Source organism: Falco biarmicus, chromosome 14, assembly GCF_023638135.1.
Source record: "Falco biarmicus isolate bFalBia1 chromosome 14, bFalBia1.pri, whole genome shotgun sequence".
Lineage (NCBI taxonomy): Eukaryota > Metazoa > Chordata > Aves > Falconiformes > Falconidae > Falco > Falco biarmicus.
Genome location: NC_079301.1, coordinates 24,343,470 through 24,363,059, shown reverse-complemented (window position 1 = coordinate 24,363,059; position 19,590 = coordinate 24,343,470). Strand labels below are relative to the sequence as shown.

Genomic DNA, 19,590 nt, shown 5'->3' with positions numbered 1-19,590 from the left:
TGGGGGGCACCTGGGTCCTGGACGGGGGGGGCTGGGGGGATAACCTGTTCTTTTTTTTTGGGGGGGGGAGGCTGGAGGGGCACCGGGACTCTGGGACAGGGGTCTGGGGGGGGGCACCTGAACCTGGGGGGGGCACCCAGGGTCTTGGGGGGGCACCCAAATGTCTGACTGTTCCTGGGTCATGGGGGGGGTCACGGGGGGCACCTGAGCTCCTGGGTGCTGCTGAGGGCTGGGGGGGGGATGGACACCCCAGAGCCCGCTATGGGGGGGCTGGGGGGGCACTGGGACCCCAGAGTCCTTCACGTGGGGGGAGGGGGGGGCTTGGGGCTGTCTCCAGTCCCGGCTGCGGTACGTGGGGTGGGCAGGGCTGCCCCAGCGTGGGGGGAGGGCAGAGACAGGGTGACAGTGACACGGCGGGTGGTGTCGGTGACGCAGTGCCAGTGGCGGCAGTGGCGTGGTGATGGTGGTGGCGTGGTGCTGGTGACACGGTGACAGTGCTGGTGATGTGGTGGTGGTGACAGCGATGGTGATACGGTGCTGGTGGTGGCGGTGTGCTGGTGGCAGCGACGGTGACACGGTGCTGGTGGCAGCGGTGTGATGGTGACAGCGACGGTGACACAGTGCTGGTAGCGGCGGTGTGATGGTGGACAGCGACGGTGACACGGTGCTGGGTGGCGGCGGTGTGATGGTGACAGCGACGGTAGGACATGGTGCTGGTGGCGGCGGTGTGATGGTGACAGCGACAGTGACACGGTGCTGGTGGCGGCGGTGTGATGGTGGCAGTGACGGTGACACGGTGCTGGTGGCGGTGACAACAATGGTGGCGCAGTCATGACAACACAGTGACACGGTGACAGCGACGGTGACACGGTGCTGGTGGCGGTGACAACAATGGTGACACGGTGCTGGTGACAGCGACACGGTGCTGAGACGCCACCATCCAGCCACAGGCCAGGTGCCGGCCGGTGGCCACGGTGTCCACTGTCATGGTGCCGTGGCCACAGTGTCGCGGCGTCACGGCTGAGGTGTCACTGGTAGCGTCCCGGTGTCGCGGGTGCGTCGCGCCCGCGCCGTGCCGGTGCCGCTGACACTGTCTGCGCAGCGGGGCCGGTTCCGCCGTGCGCTGCCCCGGGCGCTGGGGCGCCTCCTGCTGGTGAGGGTGCACAAGGAGCCCTTCGGAACCCTCCCCGAAAGCGCGCTGGTTTCTGGAGACCCTCTGCGTGTGGCTGGAGGGGGGGGAGACCCCCCCGGGCTCCCCCAGCCCCAGCGACACAGAGAACGAGGAGGAGGAGGAGGAGGAGGAGGAGGAGGAGGACAGTGATGAGAGAGCGAGGTGGTGGAGAGCGAGGACTGGGGTGACACCGAGGATGGCGTCGATGACGCCGATGATGCCGCTGATGGCACCGATGACGTGGATGACAGCACTGACGACACGGGGGATGAGGAGGATGAGGAGGATGGGGGGGATGGGGGGGATGGGGGGGATGAAGCCCCCCCCGGCCCCTTCTACTTCCCCTGCTACCGCTGGCTGCAGGGCTACGGCACCTGGGAGCTGGCCGAGGGCACAGGTAGGGGGGGCCTGGGGGGGGGTCCCCGGTGGGGGTGGGTCCCAGACTGTGGGGGTGGGGGTCCCACTAGGGATCCTGGGCGGGGGGGGGTCACAGCGCAGAGGTCCCACCACGGGTCCCTCTGGGGGTCCTCGACACCCGGGGTCCCCACATGGGTCCCACGTGTGGGGGTCCCAGCCTGTGGGGGTCCCTCCGTGGGTCCCACTGAGGTTCCCAGGCAGGGGGGTCCCACCAGGGGTCCTTCTGGGGTTCCCACCAGGGGTCCCGGGCAGGGGGTCGCTCTGGGGGTCCCTGACGGTGCCCCTCCACCCCCCCCCCAGCCAAGACCCCAGCGCAGGAGCGTCATCCCCTGCTGCAGCGGCTGCGGCGGCGGCACCTGGCCCAGCAGCGCCAGCGCTACCGGTGAGCCCCCCCCCGGGGTGTTGGGGGGTCCCAGGGGGGTCGGGGACCACCCCCCCAGGAGAGTGGGGGGTGCCCCCCGGGGGTGTTGGGGATCCCAAGGCTGTCAGGGTGCCCCCCCCATCCCTGAGTCCCCCTGTGGGGGTCTCTGGATTCACGCGCCGGGTCCCCTTGGGGGGTGTTGGGGTGACCCCCCCGGCCCCTGCCCACCCCTTGGAGGGGTGTTGGGGTGACCCCCCCGGCCCCTGCCCCCCCTTGGAGGGGGTGTTGGGGTGCTCTCAAAGGCTCCTGAGTTGACACCCCCACCCCACCCCCTGTAGGGGTCTTCGGGTGCCCCCCGGGTCTCCTCTGGGGGTATTGGGGTGCCCCCTCCCCCCCCCCATGGGGGTCTTCGGCTGCCCCCCCAGGTCCCCACTGGAGGTGTTGGCGTGCCCCCCCGTGGGGTCTTGGGGTGCCCCCCCGGTCCCCTTGGAGGGTATTGGGGTGACCCCCCCGACCCCTGGGTCCCCTTGGAGGGGTGTCAGGGTCCCCCCTGCCCCCCCCCCGCCCCCTCCCAGGGTGCAGTGCAGGTCTGGGGGGGGGGTTGTGCCCCCCACCCCGGGTGTGACCCCCCCGTTGCCCCCCCCAGGCTGAGCCACTTTGCCCCGGGGCTGCCGTGGGCGCTGCCCCCTGGGGACCCCCCCGGACCCCGACCTCAGCTACTCGCTGCCCAAGGCCGCCGCCTTCTACCTGCGGGGCAGCTCTGCGTGAGGCCCGACCCCTGACCCCCCGACCCCTGACCCCTGACCCTGACCCCTGACCCCCGACCCCACCGGCTCCCCTGTCACCCTGACCCTGCATGACCCCCTGCTCCTGCCCATCCCCCCCCCAGCACCCTGCCCCTGCTGACCTGGAATGACCCCGGCCTCCCCCATGTCCCCCTCTGACCCCCCCCAGGCCGTGTTTCCCCTCCCCCCCCCGTGCCCCCCCTGCCCCCTGTGCCCCCCCGGGGGCTGTGCCCCCCCCGTACTCCCTGTGTCCCCATCCCCGTGCCCCCCCGACCCCCCTGTGCCCCCCCCTTGCTCCCCGACCCCCCTGTGCCCTCTGTGTCCCCATCCCTGTGCCCCCCCGACCCCCCTGTGCCCCCCATGCCCCCCCGGGGGCTGTGCCCCCCCCGTACCCCCTGTGTCTCCATCCCTGTGCCCCCCCTGACCCCCCCATACCCCTCCTTGCCCCTCCAACCCCACCGACCCCCCCGTGTCCCCCCGACCCCCCTGTGCCCCCCCCTTGCCCCCGACCCCTCTGTGACCCTTGTGCCCCCCCCGATCCCCCCGTGGCCCCCCTTGTCCCTCCAAGACCCCCGACCCCCTGTGTCCCCCCATGCCCCCTGTGTCTCCATCTCCATGCCCCCCCCCCCGACCCCCCCCGTGCCCCCCAGGAACCTGGAGGCGAAGCTGCGGGGGTTCCTGGACCGGCCCGGTGCCCTGGCAGAGCCTGGGGGAGCTGGCGAGGGTCTTCTGCTGCTTCCACACCCCTGCCACGGGGTGAGGGGGGGCACGGGGGGGGGTGGGGGACATGGGGGGGTCTGAGGGGCCTTGGGGGGGGGGGGTGGCAGGTGGTTGGGGGGGAGCGTGTGTCCCAGGGGTTTGGGGGGATCCCAGGGGTTTGGGGGGGTCCCACAGGGTTGGGGGCGGCTTGCAGGTGCCTGAGGGGGGGTCCCGGGGGTCTGGGGGAAGTCCCAGGTGCCTGAGGGGGGTCCTGGGGGTCTGGGAGGGGGGTCCCGGGGATCTGAGGGTGGGTCTGGGGCGTCTGAGGGGGTGTCCCAGGGGTCTGGGGGGAAGTCCCAGGTGCCTGAGGGGGGGTCCCAGGTGCCTGAGGGGGGTCCCAGGTGCCTGACCCCCCCCCGCAGAGTACGTGCTGCAGCACTGGCAGGACGACGCCTTCTTCGGGGCGCAGTACCTGAGCGGGGTGAACCCCGTGCTGCTGCGCCGCTGCGCCCGCCTGCCCCCCAACTTCCCCGTCACCCCCCCCATGGTGGCACCCAGCCTCGGCCCCGCCACCACCCTCCAGCGCGAGATGGAGGTGAGGCCCCCCACCCCCACCCCCTGCCAGGGGCATCCTGGGGGTCCTGGCGTTTGGGGGGACCCAGGAATATGGGGAGGGGTGGGAGTCTCAGGGGTCCCAGTGTCTGGGGGGGGTTCTGGGGTCCCAGTATTTTGGGGGGGGTCCCGGTGTCTGGGTGGGGATCTCGGGGATCCCAGTGTCTGGGGGGTGGGTCGCAGTATTTTGGGGGGTCCCAGTGTCTGGGGGGGGATCCCAGGGATCCCAGTGTCTGGGCAGGGGTCCCAGGCGACCCCAATGTTTAGTGTCTCCCAGGTGTTTGGGTCAGGGTGGGGGTCCCAGCTGCCTTGGGGGGGGGGTCCCAGGGACTGACAGCCCCTCCTTCACCCCCCCCCCAGGAGGGGAACATCTACCTGGCGGATTATGGGGTGCTGGAGGGGCTCCCCACGGTGCAGATCGAGGGGCGCCCCTCCTACGTGGCCGCCCCCCCTCTGCCTTCTGCACCAGCGCCCCGACGGGCAGCTCCTGCCCCTCGCCATCCAGGTGGGCCCCCCCCCCCCCCGCGGGGTCCCCCCCATATCCCACCCAGGGAAGGAGCACCCCTGTATCCCACCGGGGGGGGGGGAGGGGCACCCGGGTATCCTGCCCTGGGGGCCGGGGAGGCACCAGGGGTCAGGGGGGCACCCCCACATCACACTTCGGGGGTGGGGGGCACCCCCACATCACACCTGGGGGGGGGGGCCACCCCCACATCACACCTCGGGGGGGGGGGCACCCCTGTATCCCACCTGGGGAGCCCAGGGGTCTGTGGGGGGACCCCCAGTATCTCCCACCCAGGGGTGTGTGTGGGGTCACCCAGGGCTCCGGGCGGGGGGGTGACCCGGCCGTGCCCCCCCAGCTGTCGCAGCACCCCGGCCCCCAGGCCCCCATCTTCCTGCCCGGGGACCCCCCCTGGGTGTGGGCGCTGGCCAAGGCCTGGGGTGCGCAGCGCCGAGTTCCACGTGCACGAGGGTCTCACCCACCTGCTGCGAGCCCACCTGCTGGGGGAGGTCTATGCCCTGGCCACGCTGCGGCACCTGCCCCCCCCGCACCCCCTCTTCAAGGTACGGGGGGGCACCCCGGGGGGGCACCGAGGGACTCGTGGGACCCCCGGGGGCAGGGGGACGGGACGCCCTGGTGTTGGGGAGGGGGTCAGGGTGGGAGGGGGACCTTGGGGTCGGGGAGGGGGATGGGATGCCCATGGGACCCCCCCGGGTCAGGGTGGGAGGGGGACCCTGGGGTCGGGGAGGGGGATGGGGTGCCCATGGGACCCCCGGGGTCAGGGTGGGAGGGGGGACCCTGGGGTCGGGGAGGGGGATGGGAAGCCCGCGGGACCCAGGGGGACACCCCGGTGTCAGGCCAGCAGCACCCATGGGACCCGGGGGTTGGGGGGACCCAGGGGTCAGGGTGGGGGGTCTCGGGGGTCCCGGCTGGCACCCATGGGAGGGGGGGTCCGCAGCTGCTGGTGCCCCACACCCGCTACACGGTGCACATCGCCACCCCTGGCGCGGCGGTTCCTGCTCAACCCAGGGGGGGTCTTTGACCAGGTGGGTGCTGGGGGGTGGGGGGTGGGGGTGCCTGTATGGGTTGCTGGGGGGGGAGGGGCTCAGGGGAGAGGTTTTGGGGGGTCTAAGGGGGGTTCATTGGGGGCAGTAAGGTGGTGGGGGGAGTTTTATGAGCGTTGGGGTGGGGTGGGTGGGAGGGGTTGGTGGTTTTTGGGGGGCTTTTGTGCGTTTTTGGTGGCATTTTGGTGGGATGTTTGGGGGGTTTTGGGGGCATTTGGTGGTTTGGGGGGGCATTTTGCTGCCATGCTGGTGGGACTGGGAGGGGTTGGGTGTCGTGCTGGTGGGGTTGGGTGTCGTGCTGGTGGGGTTGGGTGCCATGCTGGTGGGACTGGGAGGGGTTGGGTGTCGTGCTGGTGGGGTTGGGTGCTGTGCTGGTGGGGTTTGGGTGCCATGCTGGTGGGACTGGGTGGGGCTGGGTGCCATGCTGGTGGGACTGGGTGGGGCTGGGTGCCATGCTGGTAGGACTGGGAGGGGTTGGGTGCTATGCTGGTGGGACTGGGTGGGGTTGGGTGGGCCGGGGCCGTGCGGGCGGGCTGGGGCCGGGGGTCCCGGCGCTGAGGGCTCGCGCAGGCAGTGGCCCTGGGGCGCCGGGGGCTGCTGCAGCTTGGTGGCGCGGGGGCTGCGGGAGCTGCCCTACGCCGCCCTGGTGCTGCCCTGGGACCTGCGGCGCCGCGGCGTCACCCGCACCCGCTGCTACCACTTCGCCGACGACGCGCGGCGCATCTGGGCCGCCATCCGCAGGTGTGAGGGCCGCGTGCCCCGGGCCCCCCATGCACCCTCGTGTCCTCGTGTGCGTCTCGGGGGGCTGCGCCAGAGCTCGGGCGCTGCCGCATGGGTCCGCGTGCCCCCTCGTGCCCCCGCCCGTGTCCTCAGCTGACCTCCTTCCCTCCTCGTGTGCCCCCTCGTGCCCCCTCCCCCGTCCCTGTGTGCCCTCACGTGACCCCAGCTGACCCCACCATCCCGCCCGCCCCCCCCCCCGGTGCAAGAAGTGGAGGGGACAGGGGGGAGGGATGGGGGTAGGAGGTGGGGGGAGGGGCAGCCGGGCCGACCCCTCCCCCTCTCCCACAGCTTCGTGAAGGGCATCGTGCAGCACTACTACCCCTGCGACGCAGCCGTGCGCGCCGACCACGAGCTGCAGGCCTGGGTGGGCGAGATCTTCCGCAGGGGGCTTCCTGGGGCGCCGCAGCTCAGGTGCGACCCCCCCTGTGACCCCCCCTGTGACTTTGTGTGACCCCTGGGGTGGTCCTGATGCCATGGTGACCCCCCTGTGACCCCCCCGTGACCTCCTGTGACCCCTGGGGTGGTCCTGATGCCATGGTGACCCCCCTGTGACCCCCCCTGTGACCTTGTGTGACCCCTGGGGTGGTCCTGATGGCCATGGTGACCCCCCTGTGACCCCCCCTGTGATCCCGGTGCCCCTCCCCCCAGGGGTGCCCTCCAGCCTGGGCTCCATCCGCGCCCTCGTCACCTTCGTCACCATGATCATCTACAGCTGCTCCGCGCACCACGCGGCCACCAACAGCGGCCAGGTGGGGGAGGGGCACGGGCGGGTGCTGTGGGGTGGGTGCTGGGCACGGGTGGGTGCTGGGTGGGCACTGGGTGGTGTGGTGGGTGCTGGGCAGGTGGGTGCTGAGCACGGGTGCTGTGGGGTGGGTGCTGGGCACGGGTGGGTGCTGGGTGGGCACTGGGTGGTGTGGTGGGTGCTGGGCAGGTGGGTGCTGAGCACGGGTGCTGTGGGGTGGGGTGCTGGGCACGGGTGGGTGCTGGGTGGGCACTGGGTGGTGTGGTGGGTGCTGGGCAGGTGGGGTGCTGAGCACGGGTGCTGTGGGGTGGGTGCTGGGCACGGGTGGGTGCTGGGTGGGCACTGGGTGCTGGGTGGGTGGGTGCTGGGCAGGTGGGTGCTGAGCACGGGTGCTGTGGGGTGGGTGCTGGGCACGGGGTGGGTGCTGGGTGGGCACTGGGTGCTGGGTGGGTGGGTGCTGTGGGGCGGGTGCTGGGTGGGCGGTGGGTGCTGGGCAGGTGGGTGCTGGGCAGGTGGGTGCTGAGCACGGGTGCTGTGGGGTGGGTGCTGGGCACGGGTGGGTGCTGGGTGGGCACTGGGTGATGCGGGGCGGTGGGTGCTGGGTGGGCGGGTGCTGTGGGGCGGGTGCTGGGTGGGCGGTGGGTGCTGGGCAGGTGGGTGCTGGGCAGGTGGGTGCTGGGGCAGGGGCGGGTGCTGTACGGGGGGCGCGGGGCGGGTGCTGAGCGCGGCGCTGCGGCGCAGTTCGAGCTGGGCGCCTTCATGCCCAACCTGCCGGCTGCCATGCGGGAGCCGCCGCCGGCCACCAAAGCGCCGCTGACGGAGCCGCAGTTCCTGGCGGCGCTGCCGGCCATGAGCACCACGGCACACATCCTGGCCGTGCTCTGGGTGCTGCGCAACGAGCCCCTCGACATGGTGAGACCCCCGCCCACCCCCTGCCCACTGGGGGGGCCCCGCGCCCGTGACTCCTGGAGGGCCCTGACCTTTGGGTGGGTCCCCAGTGACCCCAGTGACCCCAGGGCTTTGGATGCCCCCCCGACCCCAGTGACCCCAGTGACCCCAGTGACCCCAGGGCTTTGGGTGCCCCCCGACCCCAATGACCCCCAGTGACCCCCAGTGACCCCAGGGCTTTGGGTGGCCCCCGACCCCAGTGACCCTCAGTGACCCCAGTGACCCCAGGGCTTTGGGTGCCCCCCCTCCCAACCCCAGTGACCCCCAGTGACCCCAGGGCTTTGGGTGCCCCCCGGCCCCAGTGACCCTCAGTGACCCCAGTGACCCCAGGGCTTTGGGTGCCCCCCTCCCAACCCCAGTGACCCCCAGTGACCCCAGGGCTTTGGGTGCCCCCCCGACCCCAGTGACCCCCCAGTGACCCCAGGGCTTTGGGTGCCCCCCTCCCAACCCCAGTGACCCCCAGTGACCCCAGGGCTTTGGGTGCCCCCCGACCCCAGTGACCCCCAGTGACCCCAGGGCTTTGGGTGCCCCCCCGACCCCAGTGACCCCCAGTGACCCCAGGGCTTTGGGTTGCCCCCCGACCCCAGGGCTTTGGGTGCCCCCCCGACCCCAGTGACCCCCAGTGACCCCAGTGACCCCAGGGCTTTGGGTGCCCCCCTCCCAACCCCAGTGACCCCCAGTGACCCCAGGGCTTTGGGTGCCCCCCTGACTCCAGTGACCCCCCAGTGACCCCAGGGCTTTGGGTGCCCCCCCGACCCCAGTGACCCCCAGTGACCCCAGGGCTTTGGGTGCCCCCCGACCCCAATGACCCCCAGTGACCCCAGTGACCCCAGGGCTTTGGGTGCCCCCCTCCCAACCCCAGTGACCCCCAGTGACCCCAGGGCTTTGGGTGCCCCCCGACCCCAGTGACCCCCAGTGACCCCAGGGCTTTGGGTGCCCCCTGACCCCAGTGACCCCCAGTGACCCCAGTGACCCCAGGGCTTTGGGTGCCCCCCTCCCCAACCCCAGTGACCCCCAGTGACCCCAGGGCTTTGGGTGCCCCCCGACCCCAGTGACCCCCAGTGACCCCAGGGCTTTGCGTGCCCCCTTGCCCCCCGCTGACCCCCCCCCAGCGCCCGCTGGGCTGTTACCCCCGAGCAGCACTTCACCGAGGCCCCCCCCCCGGCGGCTGATCCGGGCCTTCCGGCGCCGCTTGGCCGCCATCTCCCGCCGCATCCAGCCACCGCAACGCGGGGCTGGCGCTGCCGTACCCCTACCTGGACCCCCCCGCCGTGGAGAACAGCGTCGCCATCTGAGGGGGCACTGAGGGGGACCCCCCCAGCCCCTCCCCCCAGCCAGGGGCACCCCCCACCTGGGGGAACCCTGCTGACCTGGGGGGGCTGGATGGCTGGGGGGGGGGGGGGGGAATTGGGGGGCTGGGGGGGAATTGGGGGGTGGGGGGATGTTGGGGTGGGGGAGGGGCACCCCAGTAGTGGTATACGGGGGGTGTTGGGGTGCCGGAGGGCTCGCTTGGGGGAGCATTGGGGTGCTGGGGGGGTCCCAGATGCCTGGGGGGGGGTGTCACTGTGGGCGTTCGTGGTTGGGCGAGGGGGGGTTGGGGTCACCCAGACACCTGCCCCACCCCCGCCCGCCCTTCCCAGGGGATGGGTAGGGACTGATATGTCCCCAGTGGCAAACTGGTTTGTACTGGGAGCTGTTAGTGGTGTCAATAAAGGCGCTGCCGCCCCGTGGTGTGTGTGGGATGGGTGCACCTGGGTGTACTCTGGTCATACTGGGTGGAGCTGGGCTGGGCCCAGCAAGGGAACTGGGGTGGAACTGGGACGAGGGCCAAGCCCAGTGTTGCAGACTGGGAGCTTTACTGGTCCAAACGGGTGTAAGTGGGATGGGGCTGGGCACACTGGAGGGAACTGGGAGGTAACTGGGGATGGGGTCCAAACCCAGTGCTCCAGCTGTGGTAGAACTGGGATGAGGGCTGAGGCCCAGTGGTGTAAACTCGGGTGTAACTGGGGTGTCACTGGGATGGGGCTGGGCCCACTGGTAGGAACTGGGAGGTAACTGGGGTGGGAGCCAAGCCCAGTGCTCCAGTCTGGGGCTTTAATGGTCCAAACTGTGTGGAACTGGAATGGGGGGGCCGAGCCCAGTGGTGTATACTGGGGCAGAGCTGGGATGGGGGCCGAGCCCAGTGCTCCAAACTGGGATGGAAGTGGGCGGGCGGCTGAAGCCAGTGGTCTGAACTGGGGGATAACTGGGGTGTAACTGGGATGGCGCTGGGCCCGGTGGTGAGAACTGGGGGGTCCCTGAGGCAAGGGGCAAACCCAGTGCTCTGGACTGGGGGCTTTACTGGCCCAAACTGGGATGGAACTGGGCTGGGGGCCAAGCCCAGTGGTCCAAACTGGTCCGTGGGGTCTAAACCGGGGTGTAACTGGTCATACTGGGTCCCCAGTACTGGATCAGGTGGGTAGAGTGGTGCTGGGCCAAGGCTTAGGGGTGCAAACTGGGGTGTAACTGGGACGTAACTGCCCAGCCCCAGTAGTCAGCTGGGATGGCACTGGGGTGAACTGGCGTGCGGCCCAGTCCCAGTGGTGCAACTGGGATGGCACTGGGGTGAACTGGCGTGCGGCCCAGTCCCAGTGGTGCAACTGGGATGGCACTGGGGTGAACTGGGGTGCAGCCCACCCCCAGTTGTGCAACTGGGATGGAACTGGGGTGCAACTGGAATGCCACTGGGGTGGCGCCCAGCCCCAGTTGTGCAACTGGGATGAAACTGGGGTGCAACTGGAGTCAGTTGGGATGCCACTGGTGTGGTGCCCACCCCCAGTTGTGCAACTGGGATGGAACTGGGGTGTAACTGGAGTCAGCTGGGAGCCTCTGGGTTGGGGACCAGCCCCAGTTGTGCAACTGGGATGGAACTGGGGTGCAACTGGAGTCAGCCAGGTTGGAACCGGGATGGCTTCCGGCCCCAGTTGTGCGACTGGGCTGGAACTGGGATGCAGCTGGGGTGTAACTGGTCCGAGGGCTGCTGATGCAAGCAGGGGTAGAACTGGTCTTACTGGGCCCAGTGGTGTAACTGGGTGGACCCAGGGGTCCCTGTGGGGTGCAGGAGTGTTCTGACCGGTTGAGGCCGGGGAATGGGAGGAACTGGGGGGGTGAACTGGGAGGAACTGGGGTGGGACTGGGGCTGTGGGGGTGGTGCAGGGACCCAGGAGTGCCCCAGGGGAGCCGGCAGTGCCACGGGGGGCGCCCAGCAGGGACCCCCAGGGACCAGGGAGCACCCCCAGGACCCCGGAGGCACCCCCAGGACCCCGGAGGGACCCCAGGGCACCCCAAGGACACCAAGGACCCTGGAATCCCCGGTGGCGCTGTCTTCCCCCAGGGGGCCCCCAGTGTCCCCAGATGTCCCCGAGGGGACCCTGTCCCCCCCAGGGGACCCCCCGGTGGCCGGCGGGGGGGTGCGGTACCACGTGAGGGTGACGACGGGGTCCCAGTGGGGGGGGGGGACGCTGGCGTCTGTGTCCCTCAGCCTGGTGGGGACGAGGGGACAGAGCCCCCCCTGCCACCTTGACTGGCCCCTCCACCACCTGCGCCCCGGCACCGTGAGTGGACTGGGGGGGGGACGGAAAGGGACTGGAGGGGGACTGGGAGGGACTGGGAAGGGACTGGGGGGGGAACGGGAAGGGACTGGAGGGGGACTGGAGGCACTGCGGGGCACTGGGAGGGACTGGAAAGGGACTGGGAAGGCACTGGGAAGGGACTGGAAGCACTGCGGGTCACTGGGAGGGACTGGGAAGGGGTTGGAGGGGCACTGGGAGGGTGAAGGAACTAGAGGGGGGCTGGGAAGGACTAGGGGGGCACTGGGAGAGGCTGGGAGGGACTGGAGGGGGACCGAGGGACGCTGACAGAAACCGGGGGGCACTGGGAGGGGACTGGTGGGGACCTGGGAGAGGGACTGGGAAAGAACTGGGAAGAGACTGGGGAGGACTGGGAGGCATGAGGGGGGGATGGGGGGGTGACACGAGGGGTGACAGGGGGTGACAGGCGGTGCCACCGCAGACAGTGGCCGTGGAGGTGACGTCGGCGCGGCCCCTGGGGACCCTCCTGCTGCTGCGGCTGTGGAAGGAGCCGCTGGTGTCCCTTGTCCCCGACCGCTGGTTCTGCGCCTGCGTCACCGTCACCGGGCCCCTGGGGGACAACGACGACAAGGGGGACACCGGGGACACCCCCAGGGCCACCTTCCCCTGCTACCGCTGGCTGGAGAGCGGCCTCCTGGAGCTGCGGGAGGGCACCGGTGCGGGGACACGGGGGGACACGGGGGCACATGCGGGATGTGGGGGGATGGAGACGTGGGGACAAGAGGACACCATGGGGACACACGGTGTCATATGGACATGGGGGGACATGGGGACACCACGAGGACACCGTGAGGACATCAAGGGGGCGTGAGGACATGGGGACACCAAGGGGACACCAAGAGGACACCATGGGGACACACGGGGACACCTGTGACTCCCACCACCTGCCGTGCCGTGGGGAATGCGAGCACTGGGAGGCAACTGGAGACACTGGGGACACCTGTGTGATGTGTCCCCGTGTCCCCCAGCCCGGACACCGAATGGGGCCACCTGGGAGCCGCAACTGCTGCAGCAGCGCCAGGAGGAGCGGAAGGAGCGTCGGGAGGCCTTCCAGTATGGACTGGGAGCACTGGGGAGGGAGCAGGGAGGGCTGTGAGGGCACTGAGAGTGAACTGGGGGGCACTGGGAGGGAAGTGGGGGACACTGGGAGCCCTGGGAAGGCACTGGGAGGGAATTGGGGGACACTGGGAGCCCTTGGAGAGCAGTGGGAGGGAACTGAGGGCCGCTGGGGAGCACTGGGAGCATTGGGAGGGAGGCACGGGAGGGGACTGGGAGGACTGGGAGGGCACTGGGGGTGACTGGGATGTTACTGGGAGCCCTAGAAGCAGGACCCATCTCCTCCCGCCAGGTTGGTGCCCTACGCCCCAGGGTGGCCCTGGCACCTGCGGGCGCTGCCCCCCACCCTGTGCCCCTGGCCACCCCCCCCGGCCCCCCCCATCGGCCTCGTCACCCGTGTCGCCAGCGTCACCAGCGTCACCAGTGTCACCAGCACCACCGCCGCTGTCCCCCAGCCTGGCCTTTCCCCTGGGACACCGTGCCAGCATCGCTGCCCGCGCCGCCGCTGCGTCAGTGTCCCCTCTGTGTCCCAAGGGTCCCCAAGTGTCCTGACCACCGCCCCACCCTGTCCCTGTGTGGTGTCCCCACGGTGTCCCCATGGTGTCCCCCATGTCCCCACGGTGTCCCCATGGTGTCCCCATGTCCTCCATGTCCCCGCAGTGTCCCTATGCCCCATGTCCCTATGTCCCATGTGCTTGTGTCCCCACAATGTCCCCACGTCCTTCATCCCCAGTGTCTCCATGTCCTCCGTGTCCCCATCGTGTCCCAACAGTGTCCCCATGTCCCTGTGCCCCCCACCCACGTTCCCTGTCCCCCTTCCCCCTGTTCCCCTGTCTCATGTCCCATGGCCCCATGGCCCCTACCCCTGTCCCTTGTCCCCCCGCCCCCTGCCCATGTCCCCCCTGTCCCCTGTCCCCCCGCCCCCTGCCCATGTCCCCCTGTCCCCTGTCCCCAGCCAGGTCCGGGTGCGCCTGCGGGGACTTCGCGGTGGCGACTCCTGGCGCAGCTTTGAGGACATTCAGGAGGCGCTGGGGGCGCCCGGGGACCCCCATCAGTGGTGGGTTCCCCTCCCCCACAGCGGGGGGGAAACAGGTGCCTGGGGGCGGGGTGTCCCCCAATGTCCAGGGGGCCCCAGGCACTGGGTGGGGGGGTGTCCCGATGTCTGGGTGCACCCAAGTGTTGGGGGGGTCCCAGGTTTGGGGGGTCTCAGGTGCCTGAGGGGGGGGTGCCGGGGGTCTGAGGGGGGGTCCCAGGTGCCTGAGGGGGGGTGCCGGGGGTCTGAGGGGGGGTCCTGGGGGCCTGATGGGGTGTCCCAGGGGTCTTGTGGGGGGGTCCCCCAGGTGCCTGAGGGGGGGGTCCCAGGTGCCTGAGGGGGGGTCCCGGGGTCTGGGGGGGGGTCCCGGGGGTCTGAGGGGGGGTCCTGGGGGCCTGAGGGGTGTCCCAGGGGTCTTGCAGGGGGTCCCAAGTGCCTGAGGGGGGGGTCCCAGGTGCCTGAGGGGGGGTCTGAGGGGGGTCCCGGGCGCCTGAGGGGGTGTCCTGGGGGTCTGGGGGAAGTCCCAGGTGCCTGAGGGGGGGTCCAGGGGTCTGGGGGGTCCCGGGCGTCCGAGGGGGTGTCCCGGGGGTCTGGGGGGAAGTCCCAGGTGCCTGAGGGGGGGTCCCAGGTGCCTGACCCCCCCCGCAGAGTACGTGCTGCAGCACTGGCAGGACGACGCCTTCTTCGGGGCGCAGTACCTGAGCGGGGGTGAACCCCGTGCTGCTGCGCCGCTGCGCCCGCCTGCCCCCCAACTTCCCCGTCACCCCCCCCATGGTGGCACCCAGCCTCGGCCCCGCCACCACCCTCCAGCGCGAGATGGAGGTGAGCCCCCCCGGGGTCTGGGGTCCCACATGCCCAGGTGGGTGGGGGTCTCAGGGACCCCAGTATTTGGGGGGTGCCGGGCATCCAGGGTGGGCTGGGGGACCCCAGGGTTGGGAGGAGAACCCAGGGTTGGGGTTTTTTTTGGGGGGGGGGGGGGGGCACGACGTGCGCTGATGCTGGGGGACCCAGGTGTCCGGCGCAGGGTGGCGGTGCCGGGGGTGCTGGGGACCCCAGTGTATATGGGACCCAGGTGTCTGGGATGGGGTGGGGGGTCCCAGCCATGTTTGGGGGGGCACACGATGCCCCGATGCGCAGGGGGGGCCGCGTGTTCCTGGCTGACTACGCGCTGCTGGAGGGGGTCCCCACGGGGCGCATCGCGGGGGAGCCCAGTTCCTGGCCGCCCCCCTCTGCCTGCTCTGGCTCAGCCCCCGCGGGCAGCTCCTGCCCGTCGCCATCCAGGTACCCCGCCCCCCACGTCCCCCCCACATCCCTACGTCCCCATGTCGCACTGGTCCCCGTGGTGTCCCCGTGGTGGCACCATGGTGTCCCCACATCCCCATGTCCTGTGTCTCCACGGTGTCCACATGTCCCCCCACATCCCCATGTTCCCATATCCCCATGGTGTCCCCATGTCTCTGTGGTGTCCCCATGTCCCCCTGGTCCCCAGGTGTCCCCATGTCCCCCATGTCCCCATGGTGTCCCCTGGTCCCCATGGTGTCCCCATGTATCCCCATGTCCCCCTGGTCCCCATGTGTCCCCATGTCCCCCATATCCCCATGGTGTCCCTTGGTCCCCATGGTGTCCCCATGTGTCCCCATGTCCCCCATGTCCCATGGTGTCCTCTGGTCCCCATGGTGTACCCTGGTCCCCATGGTGTCCCTTGGTCCCCATGGTGTCCCCATGTGTCCCCATGTCCCCCTGGTCCCCATGGTGTCCCCTGGTCCCCATGGTGTCCCCATGTCTCTCTGGTGTCCCCATGTGTCCCCATGTCCCCCCTGGTCCCCATGTGTCCCCATGACCCCCATGTCCCCATGGTGTCCACATATCCCCATGGTGTCCCCTGGTCCCCATGGTGTCCCCATGTCTCTCTGGTGTCCCCATGTGTCCCCATGTCCCCCATGGTCCCCCATGGTGTCCCCATGTCCCTCATGTTACCATGGTGTCCCCATATCCCCATGGTGTTCCCTGGTCCCCATGGTGTCCCCATGTGTCCCCATGGTGTCCCCTGGTCCCCATGGTGTCCCCATGTCTCTGTGGTGTCCCCATGTGTCCCCATGTCCCCCATGTCCCCATGGTGTCCCCATATCCCCATGGTGTCCCCTGGTCCCCATGGTGTCCCCATGTGTCCCCATGTCCCCCTGGTCCCCATGGTGTCCCCTGGTCCCCATGTCTCTGTGGTGTCCCCATGTCCCCCCTGGTCCCATGTCCCCCCATGTTCCCCATGTCCCCATAGTGTCCCCTGGTCCCCATGGTGTCCCCTTGTGTCCCCATGTCCGCCTGGTCCCGTGGTGTCCCCATGTGTCCCCATGTCCCCCTGGTCCCCATGGTGTCCCCACATCCCCCTGTCTCTTCGCCCCTTCCCCCCCCACCCCCGTGTCGTCCCCCCCCGCTGACCCCCTCTGTCCCCCAGCTGTCGCAGCAGCCCGGCCCCCAGGCCCCCATCTTCCTGCCGGGGGACGGGCCGTGGGGGTGGGGGCGCTGGCCAAGCTGTGGGTGAGGGGCGCCCACTTTGCCCTGCACGAGATGGTCACCCACCTGCTGCACAGCCACTTCCTCGGGGAGGCCTTCGCCCTGGCCACCCACCGCCTGCCCACCTGCCACCCCCTCTACCAGGTACCCCCAACCCCCAAACCCCTGGGCACACCCCCCCCCCCCCGGCACCTGGGACACCACCCCCCCCCCCCCCCCCCCCAAAACCCTGTGTCCCTCCAGACATTGGGACCTCTCCGGACACCTGGGCACCCCCCCACATCTCCATGTCCCCGTGTCCCTGGAGTCCCCCTGGTCCCCATATCCCCCATGTCCCCATGTCTCCTATGTCTCCGTCACTTATGTCAGATGTCCCCATCTTGCCCTCACCCCCATGTCCCTATGTGTCCCACGTCCCCATCACCAACATGCTGGATGTCCCCATGTCCCTGATGTCCACATGTCCCCTGTCCTTATGTCCCCAATGTCCCCATGTCCCCAGTGTCCCCCCACGTCCCCCATATCCCCCACGTCCCCATGTCCCCAGTGTCCCCATGTCTTCTATATCTTCTTCACCTACGTCATATGTCCCCATGTTTGCCATCACTGCTCCCATGTCCCATGTCCCTATGTGTCCCATGTCTCCATCACCAACATGCTGCATGTCCTGAATGTCCCCATGTCCCCAGTGTCCCCATGCCTCATGTCCCCATGTCCCCTCAGCTCCTGCTGCCCCACTGCTGCTACACCTTCCACATCAACATCTTGGCCCGGGAGACGCTGCTGAACCCCGGGGGGGATCATCGACCAGGTCAGTCAGACCCCTGAGTGTCCCCCCGCCGGGTGGCACCCGGACCCCTCTGTCCCCCTGGTGGCACCCAGGCACCTGCACCCCACTCTGGTGGCACCCAGATGCCTGGATCCCCCAGGGACAGGTGGAACTGGGGGTCTTGGGGGAGAACACTGAGAGGGGGTGGTGTCCCCAGGCCACCGCCTTGGGGCGGGAGGGGACGCTGGAGCTGGTGGCCCGGGGGACGGCGGCGCTGACCTACACGGAGCTGTGTGTCCCTGATGACTTGGAGAACCGCGGGTGTCACCGACATCCCCAACTACTACTACCTGCGACGACGCCCTGGAGATCTGGGGGGCCATCAAGAGGTGGGGTGGAGACATGAGGATGGGGCACGGAGGTGGGGGAGGACATGGTTGGGGACATGGGGAAGGGACAACGGGATGGGGACATAGGGTTGAGGACAATGGGGATGGGGACGTGGGTGGGGATGATGGAGATGGGACAATGGGGATGGGAACACAGGGATGGGGACATGGGGATAGTGGCGATGGGAATGGGGACATGGGGATGGGGACATCAGTGATGGCAGCAACAGGGCTGGGAACATGGGGACAGGGCTGGGAGCTGCTGGGGTGGTGCTGGGGCAGGGGACACAGCCCTGTCCTCCTATCACTGATGTCCCTGTGGTGGCCCAGCTTAGTGCAGGGGATCGTGGCACTCTACTACCCCGAGGACAGTGATGTGGCCGAGGACTACGAGCTCCAGGACTGGGTGGGCGAGATCTTCACCTACGCTGCCCTGAGCAACGAGAAGACGGGTAGGGGGCCCGAGGATGGTCACGGTGACAGTCATGGCCATGGCCGTGGTCATGGTCACAACTGTCCATGGTGGTGACCATCGTGGCCATCGTCGTGGTCACACCATGGTAATGACTGTGGTGATGGTGACTGTTATGGCGATGGTCGTGGTCACATCATGGTGCTGGTTGTTGTCCTGGCCACCCCACGGCCGTGGTTATGGTCACGGCCACGGTCACAGCCAGACTGGTCACGTGCCATGGTCGTGGCCACGGTCCTGCCACGAGCTGGGCATGTGGTGGCCACAGTCACGCCGCGCCTGTGGCAGGTTGGTGGGGGGACCACGTGTGGGGGCTGCCCATGGCGGGTGAGGTCGTCGCTGACCTCCTGCCACCCCCCACCCAGGCTTCCCCTCGAAGCTCCGCACCCGCGCCGAGCTGGTGAAGTTCGTCACCATGATCATCTTCTGCTGCTCCGCGCGGCATGCTGCCGTCAACAGCGGCCAGGTGGCACCTGGCGGGGGGCATCGGGACATGGTGGGACGCAGGGGTGTGGGGGAACTTGGGGGGTGCGGGAGACCCAAGCGCCCATGTGGGGCTCAGAGGTGGCCGTGGAGCCACCTTGGTGGCACCTGGGGACTTGGGGATGTTACAATCACCTGGGCGACCCTGGTAGGACTCGGGTGACCCCAGCAGAGGTTGGGCGGCCCGGGTGCCCAAGCCCTCGCCCTGACACCCCGCCCCCCCCCCCCCCAGTATGACTACGCTGCCTGGATGCCCAACACGGCCGGGGACACTGCGGCGGCCACCCACCGAGGACGAAGGAGGAGGCCACCGCCGAGCTGCTGCTGGGGACCCTCCCGTCCCCCAGTGCCACCGGCGCCCCTCCTGGCCCTGCTCAGCGTCGTCAGCTACGAGGGCGGGGAGCAGGTGAGAGGGCACCCGCGCAGTGGGGTGGGCACCCAGCGACCCCCAAAGGGACCCAGACACCTGGGTGGGCACCCAGCGACCCCCCTGGTGACCCAGGTGTCCGGGCCCCCCATGACCCCCTCGCCCCCAGCGCCCGCTGGGCTCCCGCCCCCAGGAGCTCCTCACCGGGGCAGCCCCCCAGCAGCTCCTGGAGACCTTCCGGCGCCGCTTGGCCGCCATCTCCCGCCACATCCGCCGCCGCAACGCGGGGCTGGCGCTGCCGTACCCCTACCTGGACCCTGCCTGTGTCCAGGAGAGCGTCTCCATCTGAGCCCCACCACAGGGCTCCCCCGGGCTCCCCCCCCCCCCCCCCCCCCGTGTCCCCAGGGTGTCCCAACCCCCCCCGAGTGTCCCCAACTCCCTCGGACCATCCTCAGTCCCTCTGAATGGCCCCAACCTTCTTGGACCATCCTCAGCCCTCCCCGTGGTGTTCCCAACATGTCCCCAACCCTGCCCTGGTGTGTCTCCTGCTCCCCCCCCCCAGATGTCCCCAGCCTCCCTATCCCACCCCGCACCAAGGATGGTGTGTCCGCCCCCCGCCCCCCCGGTGGGTCCCCAAACTCCTTGGACTAGCCACAAATGTGTCCCCAACCCTCCTGGATGTCCCCAATCCTCCTAGATGTCCCCAACCCCCTCCCCAGATGTCCCCAACCCTCCCTGGGGCTCCCCAACCTCCTTGGGTCATCCCCAACTTCCCTGGGTGTCCCCAGCCTCCCCATCCC

General features: G+C 70.0%; 1 protein-coding gene across 1 annotated transcript; it reads left to right on the top strand.

Annotated features, from left to right (window-relative positions):
- Positions 1–640: 640 nt before the first annotated feature.
- Positions 641–19,139, top strand: LOC130158894 (polyunsaturated fatty acid lipoxygenase ALOX15B-like). Its single transcript, XM_056360000.1, is given in 34 exon segments — positions 641–700; positions 1,212–1,333; positions 1,488–1,568; positions 1,889–1,970; positions 2,596–2,713; positions 3,385–3,489; positions 3,856–4,028; positions 4,406–4,492; positions 4,494–4,550; positions 4,906–4,986; positions 4,988–5,110; positions 5,506–5,581; positions 5,700–5,703; positions 6,182–6,352; positions 6,680–6,782; positions 6,784–6,802; positions 7,040–7,140; positions 7,875–8,045; positions 12,132–12,366; positions 12,679–12,763; positions 13,722–13,823; positions 14,428–14,503; positions 14,505–14,620; positions 14,937–15,007; positions 15,010–15,080; positions 16,252–16,314; positions 16,317–16,454; positions 17,297–17,389; positions 17,391–17,432; positions 17,434–17,468; positions 17,799–17,920; positions 18,306–18,406; positions 18,656–18,829; positions 18,960–19,139. Coding segments are annotated over 34 exon segments (3,438 nt in total).
- Positions 19,140–19,590: the final 451 nt, after the last annotated feature.